The sequence below is a fragment of the Salmo salar genome, chromosome ssa28, assembly GCF_905237065.1.
Source record: "Salmo salar chromosome ssa28, Ssal_v3.1, whole genome shotgun sequence".
NCBI lineage: Eukaryota > Metazoa > Chordata > Actinopteri > Salmoniformes > Salmonidae > Salmo > Salmo salar.
The window spans coordinates 37838808-37865141 of NC_059469.1; the positions used below are offsets into that span (position 1 = coordinate 37838808).

Below are 26334 nucleotides of genomic sequence, written 5' to 3' on the forward strand. Positions count from 1 at the left end.
TCCAGGATTCCTTTAAAACTGTAAATTTATGGGGGGGAATGAAGAACTACAGGGGGCAGTTAGGGGAAAAAAGTAATCCCGTCTGAATCGTCCAGTGGAATAACGGACATTGTGGAGTAAATTACATAACCAACGTTCTCTAGTAATACTAGTTCCGTTCGAATAGGTCTTTGGTCGAATAAGGGCCGAGGGGGAATACGGGCCGAGGGGGAATACGGGCCGAGGGGGAATACGGGCCGAGGGGGAATACGGGCCGAGGGGGAATACGGGCCGAGGGGGAATACGGGCCGAGGGGGAATGTTTTTCCTAAACAAATGGATTTTGGAAACAGACCTTTTCAGTCAGAAATGTCTGTGATTATGTTGCAGGTTCAGCAACACGGCGGCAGCGCGACAAACACTTTGATGTTCTGTGGTGGTCGCTGCAGCAGTGAGGAGAGACAACGGGCGCTCGTCATGGTCAGTCGCTCTCCGGAAAACGGATGTATTCTTGTAAGGTGCAGGAAGTCTGAGTCTGGCCAGGCAGAATCAAATCAATTGCTGCTCGGACTCCCTCTAGTCATTTGTGTGTCTTAATTAACCAATCCGTGTGCTTAAAGCATCAGACAAGCTCAGTGAATATAGTTGATTTGAATAGAATAAATAGGATGTGTCAATATATGGAAAAATATACATTTGGAAAAATTTAGACAAAGATTTTATTTTTTTCAGGGACAGCCCTACTCCGTGGTAACTTGACTCTTTCTGCCGTACATGCCTTCATGTACGGCATTTAAAACCCTTAAATGATCCTTAGGAAATTTCTGAGTAGCTCTATGCAACATCCTTAGCCTGTTAGGGCTAGGGGGCAGCATTGACACGGCTGGATAAAAAACATACCCGATTTAATCTGGTTACCACTCCTACCCAGTAACTAGAATATGCATATACTTATTACATATGGATAGAAAACACCCTAAATTTTCTAAAACTGTTTGAATGGTGTCTGTGAGTATAACAGAACTCAAATGGCAGGTCAAAACCTGAGAGATTCCTTTACAGGAAGTGGCCTGTCTGACCATTTCTTGAACTTCTTTTCCATCTCTATCATTTACTAAGGATCTCTGCTCTAACGTGACACTTCCCACGTCGTCCATAGGCGCTCAGAGCCCGGGAAAAAACAGAATGTCGTCATTCCAGCCCCAGGCTGAAACACATTATCGCCTTTCTCAAGTGGCCGATCAAGGGACACTGGCTTATGCGCGTGACCCCGACCGCCCCCGCCTTTGGGATTTTTTTCCTCTGTTTGCCGAAAAGGAGATTCCCTGTCGGAATATTATCGCTTTTCTACGAGAAAAATGTCGTAAAAATTGATTTTAAACAGCGGTTGACATGCTTCGAAAGTACGGTAATGGAATACTTATAATTTTATTGTCACGAATTGAGCCATGCGCGTGACACTTCTTTACTATTTCGGATAGTGTCTGGAACGCATCGAACAAAACGCCGCTATTCGGATATAACGATGGATTATTTTGGACCAAACCAACATTTGTTATTGAAGTAGCAGTCCTGGGTGTGTATTCTGACGAAGACAACAAAAGGTAATGAAACTTTTATAATAGTAAATATGATTATGGTGAGTGCTAAACTTGCCGGGTGTCTAAATAAGCGAGCCCGTGATGCCTGGGCTATGTACTTAGAATATTGCAAAATGTGCTTTCACCAAAAAGCTATTTTAAAATCGGACATATCGAGTGCATAGAGGAGGTCTGTATCTATAATTCTTAAAATAATTGTTATGCTTTTTGTGAACGTTTATCGTGAGTAATTTAGTAAAATGTTAGCGAATTCCCCGGAAGTTTGCGGGGGGTATGCTAGTTCTGAACGTCACATGCTAATGTAAAAAGCTGGTTTTTGATATAAATATGAACTTGATTGAACAAAACATGCATGTATTGTATAACATAATGTCCTAGGGTTGTCATCTGATGAAGATCATCAAAGGTGAGTGCTGCATTTAGCTGCCTTCTGGGTTTTGGTGACATTATATGCTGGCTTGAAAAATGGGTGTCTGATTATTTCTGGCTTGGTACTCTGCTGACATAATCTAATGTTTTGCTTTCGTTGTAAAGCCTTTTTGAAATCGGACAGTGTGGTTAGATTAACGAGAGTCTTGTCTTTAAATGGCTGTAAAATAGTCATATGTTTGAGAAATTGAAGTAATAGGATTTTTAAGGTTTTGAAAATCGCGCCACAGGATAGCAGTGGCTGTTACGTAGGTGGGACGAATTCGTCCCGCCTAGCCTAGAGAGGTTAAACAATTCCCTGAGGTAAAGGGACATTTTTCCTTAAGGTAAACCCTTTAAGGAATACACAAGATGTTTTATGCAACCAGCCCTGGAGGACTGAAGGTGGGAAACCCTGCTCTAGAACAATTACAATCTACAGCTTTTAGAACCTAGGTCTAGAACCTTTAGAATGTATAGCCTTTTTAAAACGAGGTCCAGAACCTTTAGAATCTACAGCCAGAACCTACCTGAGCTCTCAGAGCTCGACTCGGCCTTCTTAGCAGCAGCAGCAGGTTTAGGGGTCACAGTCTTTGCTGGGGTAGACTTCACAGGAACTGCTTTAGCGGAGGAGAATAATGTAGTGTCAGAGATCCCTCATTGTAAACACGGGATGCTTTAGCTATTGATGATAAAAGTGGACATTAGTCATTTAGAAGACACTAATCCAGAGAGACTAGCAATCAGTGCATTCAACTAAAAGTAAAGTAGGTAGACAGTCATGTATCACATGTAAAACCGTCAAATATTAAGTTTCATTAGTAAAGACAAAGAGCACTCAATGTTCAGACAGGATCAACACTTGGAAAAGGAGACTAGGGAACTGTCCGAAATCTGTCTTGCCTACCGCTACTAAAACCGTCGCAACTCACTACAACTACTACCTACTGTGTACTAATAGTACTGCATAGAACGTACTGTTGAGTAAAAACGTAAGCAGTAAGCAACAAATATCAGCTATCCATCTACACTGAGGTGTCATCTACAGAAGAGAGCTTCCCCTTATTCTGATTATCAGCTGTGAAAAGACGATTCTCTTCCCTCAACAGTATGCCAGGATATCTACTCGATGAAAAGTCCCAAAAATAATTTTCAAACTATAAAAACGTTCTATTTTCGTATACCCAAAAAAGCAAGTATGGGTATTCGGACACGTCCTAGGGTTTAGTAGTTGTTACCTGACACTTTCTCCTCCTCCCTGCTGTCTGAGGAACGGTCCTTTTTGGCCTTGCTGGCCACTGTAGGAACCAAGGCCTTCTTTACTGCAGCTCCAGGGGGTGGGACTGCACTGTATGTACCTACACACACACACACACACACACACACACACACACACACGAGGCATTAGCATGAACAGAGAGCAAAAAACAAATAGCTTGTGTGCTGTAGGTAAATATGTGGTTCAACTCTAATGCAGGAAATACTTAGTGTTCTATGTGGGTAAATACAGTGCCTTCAGAAAGTCTGCAGACCACATGACATTCCACGTTACAGGCTTGTTCTAAAAATGGATTAAATTGTTTTTTTCCCCCCCCCATCAATCTACACACAATACCCCATAATGACAAAGCAAAAACAGGTTAAGAAATTTTTGGAAATGTATGAACATAAAAAAATGAAATGGCACATTTGCATAAGTATTCAGACCCTAAACTCAGTACTTTGTTGAAGCACCTTTGGCAGCGATTACAACCTCGAGTCTTCTTGGGTATGACGCTACAAGCTTGGCACACCTGTATTTGGGGAGTTTCTCCCATTCTTCTCTGCAGATCCTCTCAAGTTCTGTCAGGTTGGATGGGGAGCGTCGCTGCACAGCTATTTTCAGGTCTCTCCAGAGATGTTCGATCGGGTTCAAATCCAGGCTCTGCCTGGGCCACTCAAGGACATTCAGAGACTTGTCCCGAAGCCACTACTGCGTTGTCTTGGCTGTGTGCTTAGGGTCGTTGTCCTGTTGGAAGGTGAACCTTTGCCTCAGTCTGAGGTCCTGAGCGCTCTGGAGCAGGTTTTCATCAAGGTTCTCTCTGTACTTTGCTCCGTTCATCTTTCCCCTCGATCCTGATTAGTCTCCCAGTCCTTGACACTGAAAAACATACCCACAGCATGATGCTGCCACCACCGTGCTTCACCGTAGGGATAGTGCCAGGTTTCTTCCAGAAGTGACGCTTGGCATTCAGGCCAAAGAGTTCAATCTTGGTTTCATCAGACCAGAGAATCTTGTCTCTCATGGTCTGAGAGTCCTTTAGGTGCCTTTCGGCAAACTCCAAGCGGACTGTCATGTGTCATGTACCTTTTACTGAGGAGTGGCTTCCATCTGGCCACTCTACCACAAAGGCCTGATTGGTGGAGTGCTGCAGAGATGGTTGTCCTTCTGGAAGGTTCTCCCATCTCCGCAGAGGAATTATAGAGCTCTGTCAGAGTGACCATTGGGTTCTTGGTCACCTCCCTGAACAAGGCCCTTCTCCCCTGATTGCTCAGTTTGGCCGGGCGGCCAGCTCTAGGAAGAGTCTTGGTGGTTCCAAACTTCTTCCATTTAAGAGTGATGGAGGCCACTGTGTTATTGGGGACCTTCAATGCTGCAGAAATGTTTTGGTACCCTTCCCCAGATCTGTGCCACGACACAATCCTGTCTCGGAGCTCTACAGACAATTCCTTCAACCTCATGGCTTGGATTTTGCTCTGACGTGCACTGTCATCTGTGGGACCTTATATAGACAGGTGTGTGTCTTTCCAAATCATGTCCAATCAATTGAATTGACCACAGGTGGACTCCAATCAAGTTGTAGAAACATCAAGGATGATCAATGGAAACAGGATGCACCTGAGATCAATTTCGAGTCTCAAAGCAAAGGGTCTGAATACTTATGTAAAAAAGGTATTTCTATTTATTATTAATACATTTGCAAAAATTTCTAAAAAACAGTTTTTGCTTTGCCATTATGGGGTATTTGTGTTTAGATTGATGAGAATTGTTATTTATTTAATCCATTTTAGATTAAGGCTGTAACGTAAAATGTGGGAAAAGTCAATGGGTCTGAATACTTTCCGAATGCCCTGTATGTGGTTCAACTCTAATGCAAAAAACACTTATGTAGTGTTATAGGTGGGTAAACGACTTCCCAGGAGAACAAGGTGGGTAAACGACTTCCCAGTAGAACAAGGTGGGTAAACGACTTCCCAGTAGAACAAGGTGGGTAAATTGAGTTGGAATTGACCTTCCACTACATCACTGGTCATTAGGGCAGGGCGGTATACAGATCTCCATACCTTGCCGGAGTATACGGTACTACCGGAATTGCACACAAGAGGGCGCTATTTCTTTCTAAACTGTGCTAACAAACGCTTTAACCTGTTTGGGATAGGGGGCAGTATTTTCACGGCCGGATAAAAAACGTACCCGATTTAATCTGGTTACTACTCCTGCCCAGAAACGAGAATATGCATATAAATTGTAGATTTGGATAGAAAACACTCTGAAGTTTCTAAAACTGTTTGAATGGTGTCTGTGAGTATAACAGAACTCATATGGCAGGCCAAAACCTGAGAAGATTCTATACAGGAAGTGCCCTGTCTGACAATTTGTTCTCCTAGGGCATCTATCAAAAATACAGCATCGCTGCTGTAACGTGACATTTTCTAAGGCTTTCATTGGCTCTCAGAAGGCGCCAGAAAGTGGAATGAGAGTTCTCCAGTCTCTGGGCGAAAAACAGCAAAGGTTTTTGTGAGTGGTCCTGCTGAGAACAATGACACTGGAGCGCGCATGCACGAGACGACTCCATGTTTTTCTTTCAGTGTTTGAATGAATACAACGTCGCCCGGTTGGAATATTATCGCTATTTTACGAGAAAAATAGCATAAAAATAGATTTTAAACAGCATTTGACATGCTTCGAAGTACGGTAATGGAATATTTTGAAATGGCCGAGTTATCTACTCAGAATATTGCAAAATGTGCTTTTGCCGAAAAGCTATTTTAAAATCTGACACCGCAATTGCATAAAGGAGTTCTGTATCTATAATTCTTAAAATAATTGTTATGTATTTTGTGAACGTTTATCATGAGTAATTTAGTAAATTCACCGGAAGTTTGCGGTGGGTATGCTAGTTCTGAACATCACATGCTAATGTAAAAAGCTGGTTTTTGAAATAAATATGAACTTGATTGAACAAAACATGCATGTATTGTATAACATAATGTCCTAGGTGTGTCATCTGATGAAGATCATCAAAGGTTAGTGCTGCATTTAGCTGTGTTTTGGTTTTTGTGACATATATGCTTGCTTTGAAAATGGCGTTGTGATTATTTCTGGCTGGGTACTCTCCTGACATAATCTAAATATTTTGCTTTCGCTGTAAAGCCTTTTTGAAATCGGACAATGTGGTTAGATAAAGGAGAGTCTTGTCTTTAAAATGGTGTAAAATAGTCATATGTTTGAGAAATTGAAGTTTTTGCAATTGAAGTTTTTGCATTTGAGGTATTTGTATTTCGCGCCACGCTCTACCATTGGATATTGGTGAGGCGTTCTGCTAGCGGAACGTCTGTCCCTAACAGGTTAAAAAAGTACTAATAAACGTCCATAGCGGACCCTAGCTAAATGCTAACGGGTGCAAGTAAGCAAACAAACTAAATGCAAGAAAAAACAACCCCAGCTCATAATTATATATGGAGCCCTATGAAATCTGCGATGAAGATAACGCAGATGAAATCACAGAATACAGACATTAAGAAAGAAATGTAACTTTGTAGAAAATCAACTAAAATGTATTGAACTTATTAGAAAAAAAAAAAAACATTTGCTTTTTTCAATCATAAAGACATGTGGGCGCGTACATCGATCTTCACTTTCTGTAGCCGTTAGCGATGTTAACTGTCCTCTGGTAGAGAGAATGGCTTTCCCAAAAACCTTCTCAACTAAAATGTTAACTACGAAGTAGCATATGCCGATCTGGCAGAATTATATTTATGATTGTAGTTTGCGTTTGTTTCGCAAACTCTGCTGAGTGCTATAGAATCGTCGCTAACCAAACGGTCTCGTTTGTGCACACTTGCATTAAAGGGTAACTACACCCAAAAAATCTAAACGTCTTCAATTTTTCCCAGACCTCAAAAGTGGTCTCCTGATGCGGTTTAAGTATTGTTGTGGACTTAGAATATCTAATTTGGATGTTTTTCTATATTTAAAAAAAGTGAGACAAAACCTGAAAAAACAGATCAAGTAAACATGGAAAAACAAAAAAGGAGAAAACTGAATTTGTGGAGAAAAACAAGGAATCGTGCAAGAAAATAAGATTTTAGGGTTATAGGTCAAGAGGCTTCTCACACTCGATCCCGGACGGGATCGATTGTCTCTGCTGTAACCAAAATAAACATGATCTCGCAAGCCACCTATAGTTAGAAAGCAAGCATAACTGGATCCCTGAGCTCGAGAAAACTTATTTGGCACCGAGTTAAGATTTGTTTGCGAATTTCAAGTGTAACTTAAATCACCTTGCTCGTGCTGTTCAACAGTGGACGTCAGTTCTGTTTGCACCATGTTCTCTTTGTAAACAAACATAACATGTGAATGTCTCAATTAAATTTTTGTGAAAAGAAAAAAAAATGGAAAAATCATACTGTCGGTATGTCAAAATACCTCGGTATACCACCCAAGCCTACTTATTGGTCATAGGCCTCAGGCTAATCGCTCTCCTAATAACCTGTGATCAGGCATGTAGACGTACTGATAGATAAATATAATAAACAGTTTGATACTACTATACATGAATACGCACCTGTTTTGGCCTTCTTGCTGGGGGGAGTCTCCTCTTCATCTGAAGAAGAGTCATCGCTGCTCGACTCGACTGTCTTAGCTGGAGGGGTCTTAGCTGGACCAGGGGTCTTGACAGGACCAGGGGTCTTAGCTGGAGGGGTCTGTTAGGAGAGACTGAGTCAGTACTGGAAGCAAAGCTTACCCTTATCTGGCGACTTTGTAGACACTGAAGAAAGCATTGCAGCCTAAAGGCATAAATGTGTGGTTGTAATTGCCCTTGTGGACATGCCAAAATAATAAAGGCATTTTAGCTCAAACCAAATATGAAGAGTGCCGTGGTAGTTTTTGTAATTACACATCTTCATGAAAAATCTACAACGTAGATATTTTATGAACGCGTTTCACTGTTGAAGCCAGCTATAAAAAAAAATGTTTTTCCTTCTTTCATTTCCCCCCAAAATATAGACATTTACTCCACAATATAGAGTGTGTGTCCCTTCTTCCATTCCTGCATCGTATGACCGTGGCACACAAGGCTGGTTTGACAGATCAAGGAGGTACTGTGCCACACCTAGGGATGGAAACGGGCAACACAGCTCCCATGGTAACTTGAACACCTGTCCTGGGGTGTATTCAACCAAACAGATAGCTGTCCTGGGGTGTATTCACTAGGATGCATACACAACCAAACAGACAGCTGTCCTGGGGTGTATTCAACCAAACAGACAGCTGTCTTGGGGTGTATTCACTAGGATGTATTCACTACACAACCAAACAGACAGCTGTCCTGGGGTGTATTCAACCAAACAGACAGCTGTCCTGGGGTGTATTCAACCAAACAGACAGCTGTCTTGGGGTGTATTCACTAGGATGTATTCACTACACAACCAAACAGACAGCTGTCCTAGGATGTATTCACTACGCAACCAAACAGACAGCTGTCCTGGGGTGTATTCAACCAAACAGACAGTTGTCCTGGGGTGTATTCAACCAAACAGACAGCTGTCCTAGGGTGTATTCACTACGCAACCAAACAGACAGCTGTCCTGGGGTGTATTCAACCAAACAGACAGTTGTCCTGGGGTGTATTCAACCAAACAGACAGTTGTCCTGGGGTGTATTCAACCAAACAGACAGTTGTCCTGGGGTGTATTCAACCAAACAGACAGTTGTCCTGGGGTGTATTCAACCAAACAGACAGCTGTCCTGGGGTGTATTCAACCAAACAGACAGTTGTCCTGGGGTGTATTCAACCAAACAGACAGCTGTCCTGGGGTGTATTCAACCAAACAGACAGCTGTCCTGGGGTGTATTCAACCAAACAGACAGCTGTCCTGGGGTGTATTCAACCAAACAGACAGCTGTCCTGGGGTGTATTCAACCAAACAGACAGCTGTCCTGGGGTGTATTCAACCAAACAGACAGCTGTCTTGGGGTGTATTCACTAGGATGTATTCACTACACAACCAAACAGACAGCTGTCCTGGGGTGTATTCACTAGGATGTATTCACTACACAACCAAACAGACAGCTGTCCTAGGATGTATTCACTACGCAACCAAACAGACAGCTGTCCTGGTGTGTATTCACTAGGATGTATTCACTACACAACCAAACAGACAGCTGTCCTGGGGTGTATTCAACCAAACAGACAGCTGTCCTGGGGTGTATTCAACCAAACAGACAGCTGTCCTGGGGTGTATTCAACCAAACAGACAGCTGTCCTGGGGTGTATTCACTAGGATGCATACGCAACCAAACAGACAACTGTCCTGGGGTGTATTCAACCAAACAGATAGCTGTCCTGGGGTGTATTCACTAGGATGCAAACAGAAGAAAAATGAAACAGGGAGCTACCTCAATTTCTCCAATAGAGACTCCTGTTTCCGGTGCAAAATGTTTAGCAACGGTGTGCAACTAATGAATACACCTAAAGGTGAGAGGCGGTGTTGTGTTGTAGATCAGTTTCAGTACCTTTGTGGGCGTTTCGTCTTCACTGGAGCTGTCCTCACTGCTGCTGGACTCAGCCTTCTTCTGAGCTGCTGCTGCTTTGGTAGTCGTCCCTGCCTTAGGGGTCGCGACTGCAGCCTTTCCTTCTACAGAGCAAGAAGAACAGTCAGTACACAAAACAAGTAAACATCCAAGAAGCACACTGATTGAAAAGATGTTTAGAAAAATATGTGATCATGTGTGCACTGTCGTCAAGCAGCTTTCTTAAAGTATGGGACGCAAAGACATGCTAATGGTGGGTCAAGCAGCATTTCTTAAAGTATGGGTCATGGAACCAAGTAAGGTTGTGACAATACAAGTATAGAATTTTTTTGCCATTGCAAAAATAAAAAACAAAGCAGACCAAATTCTTCAGTCCTTTAACCTCTCTAGGTTAGGGGGCAGTATTTGCACGGCCGGATAAAAAAAACGTACCCGATTTAATCTGGTTATTACTACTGCCCAGAAATTTGAATATGCATATAATTATTGGCTTTGGATAGAAAACACCCTAAAGTTTCTAAAACTGTTTGAATGGTGTCTGTGAGTATAACAGAACTCTTATGGCAGGCCAAAACCTGAGAAGATTCCTTACAGGAAGTGCCCTCTCTGACCATTTCTTGGGCTTCGACACTCTCTTTATTGAAAACTGAGGATCTCTGCTGTAACGTGACACTTCCTACGGCTCCCATAGGCTCTCAGAAGGTGGCAAAACGGTGAATGATGTCTTTGCAGGCCCTGGCTGAAAAACAGTAGCGCATTTGGATAGTGGTTGATCAGAGAACAATGAGACTGGAGGCGCGTGCACAAGGCGACACCATGTTTTTATTTTTTCGTCTTTGAACGAAAACAGGGTTTCCCGGTCAGAATATTATTGCTTTTTTACGAGAAAAATCGCATAAAAATTGATTTTAAACAGCGGTTGACATGCTTCGAAGTACGGTAATGGAATATTTAGAATTTTTTTGTCACGAAACGCGTCGGGCGCGTCACCCTTCGGATAGTGTCTTGAACGCACGAACAAAACAGAGGATATTTGATGGCTGGGTTATCTACTCAGAATATTGCAAAATGTGCTTTTGCCGAAAAGCTATTTTAAAATCGGACATAGCGATTGCATAAAGGAGTTCTGTATCTATAATTCTTAAAATAATGTTTTTTGAGAACGTTTATCGTGAGTAATTTAGTAAATTCACCGGAAGTTTGCGGTGGGTATGCTAGTTCTGAACGTCACATGCTAATGTAAAAAGCTGTTTTTTGATATAAATATGAACTTGATTGAACAAAACATGCATGTATTGTATAACATAATGTCCTAGGGTTGTCATCTGATGAAGATCAAAGGTTAGTGCTGCATTTAGCTGTCTTCTGGGTTTTTGTGACATTATATGCTAGCTTGAAAAATGGGTGTCTGATTACATAATCTAATGTTTTGCTTTCGTTGTAAAGCCTTTTTGAAATCGGACAGTGTGGTTAGATTAACGAGAGTCTTGTCTTTAAAATGGTGTAAAATAGTCATATGTTTGAGAAATTGAAGTAATAGCATTTCTAAGGTATTTGAATAACGCGCCACGGGATTCCACTGGCTGTTGAGTAGGTGGGACGATTTCATCCCACCTACCCTAGAGAGGTTAAAAACCTGCTGTTAGTAAAATATTGTGTGCTACAGCTTAGAAAATAAATGTTACTCTGGATGACAACAGAATGATGTTTGTTTCCAACATTAGAGCCAATGGAAGTCAAATCCACTTCCTGTTTTATTTCCTTGCCATGATACTAACGATACTGGTATCGTGCCGGCCCAAGACCTAAAGTGGGCCACGACATGGCCGAGTAAACATACAGTTGAAGTCAGAAGTTTACATACACCTTAGCCAAATACATTTAAGCTCAGTTTCACAATTCCTGACATTTAATCCTAGTAACAATTCCCTGTCTTAGATCAGTTAAGATCACCACTTTATTTTAAGAAAGTGAAATGTCAGAATAATAGTAGAGAGTGATTTATTTCAGCTTTTATTTCTTTCATCACATTCTCAGTGGGTCAGAAGTTTACATACACTCAATTAGTATTTGGTATCATAGCCTTCCACAAGCGTCCCACAATAAGTTGGATGAATTTTGGCCCATTCCTCTTGACATTCCTCTTGACAGAGCTGGTGTAACTAAGTCAGGTTTGTAAGCCTCCTTGCTCGCACACGCTTTTTCAGTTCTGCCCACAAATTTTCTATGGGATTGAGGTCAGGGCTTTGTGATGGCCACTCCAATACCTTGACTTTGATGTCCTTAAGCTATTTTGCCACAACTTTGGAAGTATGCTTGTGGTCATTGTCCATTTGGAAGACCCATTTGCGACCAAGCTTTAACTTCCTGACTGATGTCTTGAGATGTTGCTTCAATATATCCACATAATTTTCCTACCTCATGATGCCACCTATTTTGTGAAGTGCACCAGTCCCTCCTGCAGCAACGCACCCCCACAACATGATGCCGCCCCCCCCTTGCTTCACGGTTGGGATGGTGTTCTTTGGCTTGCAAGCCTCCCCCTTTTTCCTCCAAACATAATGATGGTCATTATGACCAAAGTTCTATTTCTGTTTCATAAGAGCAGAGGACATTTCTCCAAATAGTACGATCTTTGTCCCCATGTGTAGTTGCAAACCATAGTCTGGCTTTTTATTGGCGGTTTTGGAGCAGTGGCTTCTTCCTTGCTGAGCGGCCTTTCAGGTTATGTCGATATAGGACTTGTTCTACTGTGGATATAGATGCTTTTGTACCTGTTTCCTCCAGCATCTTCACAAGGTCCTTTGCTGTTGTTCTGGGATTGATTTCAACATTTTGCACCCAAGTACGTTCATCTCTAGGAGACAGAATGCGTCTCCTTCCTGAGCGGTATGACGGCTGCGTGGTCCCATGGTTTTTATACTTGTGTACTATTGTTTGTACAGATGAACGTGGTACCTTCAGGCGTTTGGAAATTGCTCCCATGGATGAACCAGATTTGTGGAGGTCTACAATTCTTTTCTGAGGTCTTGGCTGCTTTAATTTGATTTTCCCATGATGTCAAGCAAAGAGGCATTGAGTTTGAAGGTAGGCCTTGAAATACATCCACAGGTACACCTCCAATTGACTCAAATGATGTCAATTAGCCTATCAGAAGCTTCTAAAGCAATGAAATCATTTTCTGGAATTTTCCACACTGTTTAAAGGCACAGTCAACTTAGTGTATGGAAACTGATGACCCACTGGAATTGTGACAGTGAATTATAGGTGAAATAATCTGTCTGTAAACAATTGTTGGAATAATTACTTGTGTCATGCACAAAAGTAGATGTCCTAACCGACTTGCCAAAACTATAGTTTGTTAACAAGAAATGTGTGGAGTGGTTGAAAAACAAGTGTTAATGACTTCAACCTAAGTGTATGTAAACTTCCGACTTCAACTGTACATAGCGACTCAAGGCCAGCTTTACTCAAGGCCAGTGGCATGTCATTAGTAAAGATTGTAAATAGTAAGGGACCTAGACAGCTGCCCTGGGGAATTCCTGATTCTACCTGGATTATGCTGGAGAGGCTTCCATTAAAGAAACACCCTCTGTGTTCTGTTAGACAGGTAACTCTTTATCCACAATATCGCAGGGGGTGTAAAACCATCACACATACATTTTTCCAGCATCAGACTATGATTGATAATGTCAAAAGTCTAACAAAAAACAGCTCCCGCACAATTTCTCTCAGCCAATAAGCAGCCGTTTGTGTAAGTGCTGTGCTTGTTGAACGTCCTTCCCTATAAGCATGCTGAAAGTCTGTCGTCATTTTGTTAACAGTAAAATAGCATTGTAGCTGGTCAAACAATTTTTTTCCCAAAAGTTTACTCAGGGTTGGTAACAGGCTGATTGGTCGGCTATTGGAGCCAGTAAAGGGAGCTTTACTATTCTTGGGTAGCGGAATGACCTTTGCTTCCCACCAAGCCTGATGCCACACACCTTCGAGTAGGCTTAAATTGGAAACATGGCAAATAGGAGTAGCAATATTATCCACTATTATCCTCAGTAATTTTCCATCCAAGTTGTAATGTCAATTGAAAAGTAGAAATCCACGTAGGGCCTCAATTTACTGTTGCGTTACAATAGTAGAATACACAAGCTGCAATTTTGAAATTTGGTTTTGCTTCCGCAGATTCTCTTGTTACATCAGTCACTGATAGTCACTCCAATTAACCATGTTAATTCACCGTTTTTATGTCGGTAAATTAGTCTAGCCAGCCATCTAAACTTGTAGTTAACAGGGCTGAATACTGACAGGGCACGCTTTGGCATGTGCCCAGGGGCTCTGATCTCCTTGGGGCCCCCCCCATTGACTTTGTTAGTCACTCTCACGCATATCATATTAACATGGCACAAGTCATGGCAAAATATCTAAAATTGCAGAAAGTCAGCTGTAAATTATTACAGCATTTTCTCTCCGCTCTGTGGCAAAATGGGTAGAATTGTAGGAAATGAAACTGCTGGGATCTCTTGATTGGGCCAATACTGACTGGGAATGTATCATGAAGCCCCACCTGTGTGGTATTGTTGTTGACTGCCATAGCCTAGCTGAAGAAGGGCTCATACCCAAAACATTCGTGACACAAAAAAATATGTCAATTTCAGTTTATTTACCAGAGTACTGTCCTATTTCTGTTCTTTGGATTATAGACACGAGGATCCAATTTAAGTTTGTTAGGTGGAGTCGAGCACGTTGTTTATCTTTTCAGGAAATTATCTTTAAAAACTAAAAAAAAAGTCTCTCCTCCGTCAAGAGGGGGCGGGCACCCAAAAAAAAAATATCTCACTAATGTCCCACTAAAGGGGGTTATGTTTTCATGAGCTTGGGTCCCAGGAAAACACTGAATTTCTAATTTGGGTCCCTGGCCGAAAAAGTTTAAGAAACCCTGTTGTAAAGATATGGTCTTGGTCAGTCTCCCGTGTGGTGCAGTGATGTAAGGCACTGCATCTCAGTGCTAGAGGAGTCACTACAAACCCTGGTTCGAATCCAGGCTGTATCACAACCGGCCGTGAGTCAAAGTCCCATAGGTTGGCACACAATTGGCCCAGGGTCATACGGGTTAGGGTTTGGCCCGGGGTTGGCCGTCATTGTAAATAAGAATTTGTTCTTAACCGACATGCCTAGTTAAATAAAGGTAAAAAATAAGGGACTCATGGTGAAATGTACTCGCCAGCTAGGTGAAATGTACTCGCCAGCTAGGTGAAATGTACTCGCCAGCTAGGTGAAATGTACTCGCCAGCTAGGTGAAATGTACTCGCCAGCTAGGTGAAATGTATCCCTTTAATGAAAGACAGAATTTAGGCTACTGGTTTAGGAATCAATATTACTGATGCATGAATAGAGGGGGGACGTAAGAAAAGCAGGAATTCAAAACCAATTGATAGGAAGCCTGATTGACGATATAAGGCCAACTCAAACCAAAATATGCTGACTCAAGTATTTTCTCTCTGCAGCATTTTTCCAGTAATCGAGACGTCTGGTTTCAGAGCACGTCAGAACAGGAGTCTTTAAAAACAGAGGCTGTTTTCGCCGCTCCTGCCAATTGGCTGAACTCTTAGTACATCACCATCTAGCGCAGGGAAGGGTAAACATGGTTAAATGTACTCGCCAGCTAGGTGAAATGTACTCGCCAGCTAGGTGAAATGTACTCGCCAGCTAGGTGAAATGTACTCGCCAGCTAGGTGAAATGTACTCGCCAGCTAGGTGAAATGTACTCGCCAGCTAGGTGAAATGTACTCGCCAGCTAGGTGAAATGTACTCGCCAGCTAGGTGAAATGTACTCGCCAGCTAGGTGAAATGTACTCACTAGTTACAGGGGCTTTAGCTGGAGCCTCATCTTCAGATGACTCACTGCTAGAGCTGGAGTCCTTTTTCCTGGCTGCTGCCACTACAGGGCTCTTCACTGGGGCTTTGGCTGCTGCCACTACAGGGCTCTTCACTGGGGCTTTGGCTGCTGCAGGCTTCTGTTAGCAGAGAAGAGGAGCAGATTTCAAACTAAATGTTTTCAACAACAAGCTGCCTTCATCATCAGTGCACACAAATATATTCTTCATTCGCCCTCCTATAGCTCTGTAAACAGCATAGGGCTACGGTTAGCAATTTTAACGTGACAATAGAAACGTCAAAAGTGACATTGTTGTAAGACGACATAGCGTTCCTGTACCTTTGCTGCAGCCTCCTCGTCACTGGAATCATCACTGCTGCTGGACTCCGCCGCTTTAGCTGGTAACGATACAAAAACCTCATTATGGAACAGAACAACAACAAAAAGGGCAACTCCGCCCATCACTGCCACGCTGCATTCATGACAACATAGAAAATCAAGAAATGTAGGATATTGGTTTAAAGGTCAATGTAAAACAGTTACTTCAGGATTTGGGGATTGAGGCCCTTTATCTACTTCCAGATAGCCATAGCAGATACCCATCGACTTCCAGTCATCGCGCTAACGCTAATACCGCTAACTTCCTTTATACTGGCCACCGAGACATAAAAATGGTATCCACAAGTTCATCCGACTCTGGGGAAGTAGATAAAGGACCTCATTGCCAAAATCCTGAAGTATCCCTTTAATGAAAGACAGGATTTAGTCTATTGGTTTAGGAATCAATATTACTGATGCATGAATAGAGGGGGGACGTAAGAAAAGCAGGAATTGCAAACCTATTGATAGGAAGCCTGATTGACGATATATAAGGCCAACTCAAACCAAAATATGCTGACTCGAGTATTTTCTCTCTGCAGCATTTTTCCAGTAATCGAGACGTCTGGTTTCAGAGCACGTCAGAACAGGAGTCTTTAAAAACAGAGGCTGTTTTCGCCGCTCCTGCCAATTGGCTGAACTCTTAGTACATCACCATCTAGCGCAGGGAAGGGTAAACATTTGGCTCGAGGGCCACGTCGGGATTTCAAAATACCGATTCGGGGGGCACACATAAAAATCGGTCCCAAATAGATCTGTGTGGCCCCCTGTTGATTTTTGAAATCCCGATGTGGCCCTCCAGCCAAAAGGTTTACCCTTCCCTGTGCTAGATGGTGATGTTCTAAGTGACAATCAATTTGTGGGCGAATAAAAAAAAATGTCAAAAAAAAAGGGCCGTTATTTGAAAATATTCACTTATTCCACATTGTGTTACAGCCTGAACTCAAAATGTAGTAAATTGATTTCCTCCTCACTCATTTATACACAATAACCCTGAATGACAAAGTGAAAAACATGTTTTTTTTTTTTAAATGTTTGCAAATATATACAGAAATATCTAATTTCCATAACCACACCCCTTTTGCTATAACACTCCACATTGAGCTCAAGTGTAGTCAAGTTCTTTTTAACATCCTTGAGATGTAACTACAACTTGGGAGTCCACCTGTGGGTAATTCAATTGTTTGGACATGATTTAGAGAGAAACACCCTGTGTATTCATACCCCTTGACTTTTTCTAAAACATTTTCTTGTTACAGTTGGAATTTAAAATGGATTCAATTTAGATTTTGTGTCACTGGCCTACCCACAACACCCCATAACGTAAAAATATAATTATGTTTCTAGAAATGTTTACAAATTATTTATTTTTTTAAATACGAAAAGATTAAATCTCTTGACTCAGTAAGTATTCAACCCCTTTGTTATGGCAAGCCTAAATAAGTTGAGTACAAATGTGCTTATTTAACCTCTCTAGGGTAGGGGGCAGTATTTGCACGGCCGGATAAAAAAACGTACCCGATTTAATCTGGTTATTACTACTGCCCAGAAACTAGAATATGCATATAGTTGTTTGATTTGGATAGAAAACACCCTAAAGTTTCTAAAACTGTTTGAATGGTGTCTGTGAGTATAACAGAACTCTTATGGCAGGCAAAAACCTGAGAAGATTCTGTACAGGAAGTGCCCTCTCTGACCATTTCTTGGCCTTCTACACTCTCTTTATTGAAAACAAAGGATCTCTGCTGTAACGTGACACTTCCTACGGCTCCCATAGGCTCTCAGAAGGCGCCAGAACGTTGAATGATGACTTTGCAGCCCATGGCTGAAAAACAGTAGCGCATTTGGTAAGTGGTCGATCTGAGAACAATGAGACGGGGGCGCGCATGCACGTGAAGAGTCCATTTTAGATTTTGAGTCTTTGAACGAAAACAGGGTTTCCCGGTCAGAATATTATCGCTTTCTTAGGAGAAAAATTGCATAAAAATTGATTTTAAACAGCATTTGACATGCTTCGAAGTACGGTAATGGAATATTTAGACATTTTTTGTCACGATACGCATCCGCGCGTCACCGTTCGGATAGTGTCTTGAACACAAGAACAAAACAGAGGATATTTGAACATAACTATGGATTATTTGGAACCAAACCAACATTTGTGGATGAAGTTGAAGTCCTGGGAGTGCATTCTGACGAAGAACAGCAAAGGTAATCCAATTTTTCTTATAGTAAATCGGAGTTTGGTGAGTGCCAAAATAGCTAGCCCGTGATGGCGAGCTATCTACTCAGAATATTGCAAAATGTGCTTTTGCCGAAAAGCTATTTTAAAAATCGGACATAGCGATTGCATAAAGGAGTTCTGTATCTATAATTCTTAAAATAATTGTTATGTTTTTTGTGAACGTTTATCGTGAGTAATTTAGTAAATTTACCGGAAATTTGCGGTGGGTATGCTAGTTCTGAACGTCACATGCTAATGTAAAAAGCTGGTTTTTGATATAAATATGAACTTGATTGAACAAAACATGCATGTATTGTATAACATAATGTCCTAGGGTTGTCATCTGATGAAGATCAAAGGTTAGTGCTGCATTTAGCTGTCTTCTGGGTTTTTGTGACATTATATGCTAGCTTGAAAAATGGGTGTCTGATTATTTCTGGCTGGGTACTCTGCTGACATAATCTAATGTTTTGCTTTCGTTGTAAAGCCTTTTTGAAATCGGACAGTGTGGTTAGATTAACGAGAGTCTTGTCTTTAAAATGGTGTAAAATAGTCATACGTTTGAGAAATTGAAGTAATAGCATTTCTAAGGTATTTGAATATCGCGCCACGGGATTCCACTGGCTGTTGAGTAGTAGGACGATTTCGTCCCACATACCCTAGAGAGGTTAACAAGTCCCATAAGTTGCATGGACTGTGTGCAATAGTGTTACGATTATCACGTCAAACTGTGCGATGTTAACTAATTACAAACTTGATAACCTGGCCAGATTGTACGATTTGCTTATGTTCTGTCGTCACATTCTGTAATTGGCTCGAAAGGCTACATCAGTCGATGTAGGCAACACCAACTGCAGCGGTGTACACCAGCAGCCTCCATGCTTATGTGCGAGTTACCATGAACACCATTATCCAAGAAACCCTAGACCCACTCCAATTTGCATACTGCCCAAACAGATCCACAGATGATGTAATCTCTATTGCACTCCACACTGCCCTTTCCCACCTGGACAAAAGGAACACCTAGGTGAGAATGCTATTCATTGACTACAGCTCAGCGTTCAATACCGTAATGCCCTCAAGGATCATCACTAAGCTAAGGAACCTGGGACTAAACACCTCCCTCTGCAACTGGATCCTGGACTTCCTGACGGGCCGCCCCCAGGTGGTGAGGGTAGGTAGCAACACATCTGCCACGCTGATCCTCAACACTGGAGCCCCTCAGGGGTGCGTGCTCAGCCCCCCCTCTACTCCCTGTTCACCCACGACTGCAAGGCCAGGCACGACTCCAACACCATCATTAAGTTTGCAGACGACAACAGTGGTAGGCCTGATCACCGACAACGACGAGACAGCCTATAGGGAGGAGGTCAGAGACCTGGCCGGGTGGTGCCAGAATAACAACCTATCCCTCAACGTAACCAAGACTAAGGAGATGATTGTGGACTACAGGAAAAGGAGGGCCGAGCACGCCCCCATTCTCATTGACAGGGCTGTAGTGGAGCAGGTTGAGAGCTTCAAGTTTCTTGGTGTCCACATCACCAACAAACTATCATGGTCCAAACACACCAAGACAGCCGTGAAGAGGGCACGACAAAGCCTATTCCCCCTCAGGAAACTAAAGAGATTTGGCATGGGTCCTGAGATCCTCAAAAGGTTCTACAGCTGCAACATCAACAGCATCCTGACTGGTTGCATCCCTGCCTGGTACGGCAATTGCTCGGACTCCGACCGCAAGGCACTACAGAGGGTAGTGCGTACGGCCCAGTACATCACTGGGGCAAAGCTGCCTGCCATCCATGACCTCTACACCAGGCGGTGTCAGAGGAAGGCCCTGAAATTTGTCAAAGACCCCAGTCATAGACTGTTCTCTCTACTACCGCATGGCAAGCGGTACCGGAGCGCCAAGTCTAGGACAAAAAGGCTTCTCAACAGTTTTTACCCCCAAGCCATAAGACTCCTGAACAGGTAACCAAATGGCTACCCGGACTATTTGCATTTGTATTTCATATTGTGTTTTCACTTTTAATGTACAATTTTGAAAATAATTGTAAAAAATTATGAAAAACCCTGGAATGAGTAGGTGTGTCCAAACTTTTGACTGGTACTGTATATATAATGTATTTTTACACAAACCTCCCGAGGGACGGATTGAACGGGTGGGCCGTAGTTTGCTTGCAATTGAGAATCGATTCACGTTAAGATGGGAGTATTTGGCTGTCAGAGCCAGTCTACCTTTACATTGTTGGGTTTTGAGTTTGAGAAAAGCATTTCAATGTACATGAAAACTTACACTTTTAACATACGGTCCTTGGGACCTTAACAGAAACAAACAAAACCACTCATTCCTTTAAATCTACAGTGTTAAATAACACTAATATCAAGAGAACAATATTTATTTTGTGAACAAATGTTTAGTTTTGCTGTTATAATAAGGTTGGTTAGTAACATGGAAAATCGTTGTGGAAATCTGTTGCAGCTCAAGACTACAAAACCCACAATGCAATGTTCTCTCTATGGGCATGCTTGCTAACTAGCAAACGTAGCTACACACAATAATACCAAAGACCGTATGTACTTTATACACGCACTACCCCATGTTGCTTTGGATAAAAGTATCTGTTAAATGGGATACACTGAAAGGGTGAGAGAGTACCTGTGGGTGTGGCCTTGGCAGGTGCTGCAGCTTCCTCCTCATCACTGCTCGACTCCTCACTGGAGCTCTCTGCAGTCTTTGCCTTCTTAGCAGACGGCCTGTCACTTGTTCCAGGACCGTTGGGCAGCGCCTTCCGTTTCTTAGCTTCAGGAGACCTGAAAAAGGCACAAACAGAGCAGTGAGTGGAATTCAAAACTAGCCACAAAGAATCGCAAAGTAACATTCTGATCCATTGACACTAAATTACACAAAGACAACGGTATTTGAGGTTCATGGTTTAGCCCCCAGGAACTCTGGGAAAATGGAGGATTGTAATATACAGGCTGTCATTCCCGCCAGCCAAGCGGTGGACAATACATTGAAGGGATGAAATCAGATTGAGTGTACTAACTACTTACTTCACCCAGAAGTTGAATATGTCAAGCAGACCGGCATCTTGTTTTTCATTCTGGGGTGGCTGTTGTAAAAAAGGAAAAAAAAATCATTAACAAAAAAATCTGCCAGTTTATTATCTTTGCAGGTTTCTAGCCAACATGTTTTCATGATACGGGAAGAAATGCTGAACAATGGATTTTTTTAGCTACAAAACAAGTTTCTCATGCATGGAAGACATATTGAACGGCATAATGCAACTAGTCAAGTTCTCGATTATTTAACGTTATCAATGTTCCAACTGCAATCCAAATCTATCCATAAAACAAGCAATGCCAGGGCCGACACGTTAATCTGGTTAGCTACAAACTAGCTGTGCCCTTTATTCACCCACAGTTACTAATAACCTCACTACATGTAATGGTGAAAATCTCAAGCCCACATTCGATCCTATTACACGCTAACAATGCCACTTTAATCATGTTTACATATCTTACATTACTCGTATGTATATAGTGTATTTTATACCATCTATTGCACCTTGCCTATGCCGCTCAGCCATCGCTCATCCATATATTTATATGTACATATTCTCATTCACCCTTTTAGATTTGTGTATATTAGGTAGTCGTTGGGAATTGTTAGATTACTTGTTAGATATTACTGCACTGTTGGAACCAGAAAGCACAAGCATTTCGCTACACTCGCATTAACATCTGCTAACCAGGTGTATGTGGCCATTAACACCTGGTAACCATGTGTTATGTGACCAATAAAATTTGATTCGATATAGAAAATCCACTGTAGGCTACAGTCAGAGGGTGGAACGATATTTTGACCTGGTGCAGGATTTTTGAGGGAGCTAATTTAGATATTTTTCTACTTATGATTTCAGACATTTTGGTAGGCTATTGGTCAGTCAACTTGAAACATATGTTACCCTAGAAGACTAAATCAACCTCTTTTTTTTCTCTCAATAATGTAAAAAAAATAAAAAATCTATAGAACGAAATGAATGCTTCAATCTAGTTGACGTTGGTAAAGTTCTCTGTCATCTCTGCTTCTTTCAAGGCACAAAGACATTCAGGGACCGGGGAGAAAATGCTTTTCTGTGCAAAATGTTCCAAACGACATCAGTTTGAACGGTTGTAAGGACATAGAAAGCTGTGAAAACGACCCGACATGTTTCTGATAAGATTTCAGTTCAGCTTGAATGCAATATTTTATGACATTTAAATACTATCAGCTTTTATGACGCTGATAAAGATAGCACCTTTACAGACGGTCCCTTACTGTGGTAGAAATACTATCAGCTTTTATGACGCTGATAAAGATAGCACCTTTACAGACGGTCCCTAACTGTGGTAGAAATACTATCAGCTTTTATGACTCCACTCCTGTTCCTGAGTCTAAATGCTGCCAACATTCGGTGAATCATTTTACTGCAAGAAATGTTTAATTCTGCAGGAGTTAATATTAAAAGGTGAGGTTAAAAGACCTACAGTCAATGTCCAGATTTCCATTTAACCCATCTGAACAGTAGGCAACAGTTCCCTTAACTTGCCATAGCCCTATTTAAAGTCCCTGTCTTTGTGACTGTCAAACCACATAACATTGACGGCTATCATCCTCATTTAGCACTTAACTAAATCATTACTAAAAATTAATTGTCTGTCCCTCTTCAACTCTCCATGTCGCAGCGTTTCTGTTATAGAATTAAGCCCCCGACATTGTCCGTACTTGTTCTACAAATTCCTAAAAGTTTAGTAATTGGCGTGTAGGAAATTTAAGTTTACAGCACTAATGCCATACAGCCTAGAAAAATAAGGCAAGACAAATTCAAAATGTAGTGTATAGATATAAACTCCATAAGATATATACATTTGTGGATTTGTGTGTGTGTGTATCGTTAATTTTTAATCAGGGCGCCCACTTTTAATCCACACAATATTTGAAGACCCTAAACCCAGCCACCACGCAGGTTAACCTGTACATCACTACACACGACATTTCTCTGCTTCGTCCTACAACGAGCCACTGTTAATAACAGACTGCTAGTTTACATTTGGTTGATACAAGGATACCGACGGGTCGTTGCGGTCTGTAAACAAAGGCTCGTTGGGGGGGCAGGAATCAACGCATTTCTTAGCCTTGCGGGCTCGCCAGAGATATTTTATTTTAATATGTTAACGTACGTTAGCTAACTATGTAGTCGGTCCAATAAATTCGGTGATGGAAATTGATAAAAAGTAAACATTTAAAAAAAATAAAATGCACCCGTCACTTGTCTAACATACAAAAAAGTGTATTGTCATTCAAAGTTGGTGGGTTGGAATCACACGTGTTAAAGCCCCGCGACGTGCGCCTCCTGCGTAGCTCGTTAGCTCACCGAGCTAGCTTTAATAAGAGGTAAACAAAACAACTGTTAAATAGAGACGTAATACAGAATATAGGGCCTACCACTTTCGCTTGTTTGATGAACTGTTGAGCAGCCTTGGTAAACTTGTTCTCTAGTAGAAATGAATATACATGCTTGTAAAGATCACTCGGCACGGAATTTTGCTCCGCCATTTTTTTACCACGCTTGTGTGTGGAAGAGAAACGCGGAAGTTGTCGTCTTCTTCTATGGTATGTTGGCGAGAGCACAATTTAATGTGCGTTCTGCCACCTACTGTTCGGGATGGAAACAGGATTCCCACAAAAATTTTACAAAATACAAAAACATCTACAAAAATAAACTAAACTAAATCAAACAATTTTTCTGTTAAAAAAAATGATCAATAAAACAGATCTGATCCGTTAACAAGCTCAAGGGGAACCTGGGAGGGCGGGTCTTCCGGCACCAGTCCCAAAAACTTTTCTGCCGCAGCCACAATAATGTCCAGTTTCTTCGATTTCCTTAAGACTTGTGTCGTACAGTTTATAACTGTGGAAATAAACACGACAAAATCCACCTTTTTAACACCACAGGGTCTCTTTTGCCCGGCAGCAAACATTAACTACAGGCTGTCTTCTCTAGCAGGAAGGATTCTATTGCATTGACAGAAGATACTCAGGCCCATACTCTACACAGACCGGTGCGCCCTAACCAATCAGAGCTGCAGTAGGCCTGTATGCAAATAAACCATTGCCATATATGGATCTGTGCCATTCACTTCGAACTGGACTGTGTTTACAGCATGAGTGGTCTTGAGTAGATGTGCTTGTTTGGATGTCAAAGCAAGAGCTGCATGTAGCAGCAGGTACAAATATTTTCTTTTGTAAAGGGCAGTGTTGTACTTTGAGACATGCTTAAATAAGCTAAGTAGCCAATAGGCAGAGGGTAGCATAATTTGTCTGATTCTCTGTAATAATAGTATGGGAATAATCATGACATTTATTTTGTAAAGTGGTTTCTTGCGTCAAACAACACATCAGAGGATGAACAGGGTAATGTCAATCCCTGCATGTATTTTTTTCCCTCAAAAGTCTCATGGAATGTAGGCCTACATTGAACACCACCCATTGGCTGCTACTGTTGGCTGAATGATAGAACAGCTATTTCCATGTTAAAAATATTATGGGATGCATTTTCTCCATTGTTTTTGATGGTAGTCCACTCTGATAGGCCTACGTTATGATCAAAATAGCCTATAGTAGCCTACTTGGCCACTGTTATAACTGTGACTTAAAGCAGGTACAGCCTCAGTGTTCACAGTAAACACGCTCAAGAAGTTGCATAGAATTTTCACAACATTCAAGTTTCCATTCAGTAGACCTGAAATTTGCAAGTCAAAATGAGGCTCAGTAGTGTGTGGGCTCCACGTGCCTGTATGACCTCCCTACAACGCCTGGGCATGCTCCTGATGAGGTGGCGGATGGTCTCCTGAGGGATCTCCTCCCAGACCTGGACTAAAGCATCCGCCAACTCTTGGACAGTCTGTGGTGCAACGTGGCGTTGGTGGATGGAGCGAGACATGATGTCCCAGATGTGCTCAATTGGATTCAGGTCTGGGGAACGGGCGGGCCAGTCCATAGCATCAATGCCTTCCTCTTGCAGGAACTGCTGACACACTCCAGCCACATGAGGTCTAGCATTGTCTTGCATTAGGAGGAACCCAGGGCCAACCGCACCAGCATATGGTCTCACAAGGGGTCTGAGGATCTCATCTCGGTACCTAATGGCAGTCAGGCTACCTCTGGCGAGCTCATGGAGGGCTGTGCGGCCCCCCAAAGAAATGCCACCCCACACCATGACTGACCCACCGCCAAACCGGTCATGCTGGAGGATGTTGCAGGCAGCAGAACGTTCTCCACGGCGTCTCCAGACTCTGTCACGTCTGTCACGTGCTCAGTGTGAACCTGCTTTCATATGTGAAGAGCACAGGGCGCCAGTGGCGAATTTGCCAATCTTGGTGTTCTCTGGCAAATGCCAAACGTCCTGCACGGTGTTGGGCTGTAAGCACAACCCCCACCTGTGGACGTCAGGCCCTCATACCACCCTCATGGAGTCTGTTTCTGACCATTTGAGCAGACACATGCACATTTGTGGCCTGCTGGAGGTCATTTTGCAGGGCTCTGGCAGTGCTCCTCCTGCTCCTCCTTGCACAAAGGCGGAGGTAGCGGTCCTGCTGCTGGGTTGTTGCCCTCCTACGGCCTCCTCCACGTCTCCTGATGTACTGGCCTGTCTCCTGGTAGCGCCTCCATGCTCTGGACACTACGCTGACAGACATAGCAAACCTTCTTGCACCAGCTCGCATTGATGTGCCATCCTGGATGAGCTGCACTGCCTGAGCCACTTGTGTGGGTTGTAGACTCCGTCTCATGCTACCACTAGAGTGAAAGCACCACCAGCATTCAAAAGTGACCAAAACATCAGCCAGGAAGCATAGGAACTGAGAAGTGGTCTGTGGTCACCACCTGCTGAACCACTCCTTTATTGGGGGTGTCTTGCTAATTGCCTATAATTTCCACCTGTTGTCTATTCCATTTGCACAACAGCATGTGAAATGTATTGTCAATCAGTGTTGCTTCCTAAGTGGACAGTTTGATTTCACAGAAGTGTGATTGACTT

At 42.4% G+C, this 26334-nt stretch overlaps 1 protein-coding gene across 7 annotated transcripts in view; it reads right to left on the minus strand.

Annotated features, from left to right (window-relative positions):
• LOC106589953 (nucleolar and coiled-body phosphoprotein 1) overlaps positions 1-23896 on the minus strand; it is a 38120-nt gene extending 14224 nt beyond the window's left edge. For 4 of the 7 annotated variants that reach the window (XR_001324974.2, XM_014180416.2, XM_014180418.2 and 1 more), the window contains exons 1-9: positions 23742-23896; positions 21308-21366; positions 20910-21064; positions 15994-16052; positions 15637-15793; positions 9768-9889; positions 7816-7954; positions 3226-3345; positions 2518-2607 (exon numbers count right to left, since the gene is read on the minus strand). Coding sequence is in view for 6 of the 7 variants with exons in the window: in XM_014180416.2 (XP_014035891.2) it covers positions 2518-2607; positions 3226-3345; positions 7816-7954; positions 9768-9889; positions 15637-15793; positions 15994-16052; positions 20910-21064; positions 21308-21366; positions 23742-23852 (1012 nt within the window). In the remaining variant the exon portion in view is untranslated. The remainder of the gene's footprint in view (positions 1-2517; positions 2608-3225; positions 3346-7815; positions 7955-9767; positions 9890-15636; positions 15794-15993; positions 16053-20909; positions 21065-21307; positions 21367-23741) is intronic. The other 3 variants (XM_045710138.1, XM_014180414.2, XM_045710137.1) reach the window with 2 other exon arrangements.
• Positions 23897-26334: the final 2438 nt, after the last annotated feature.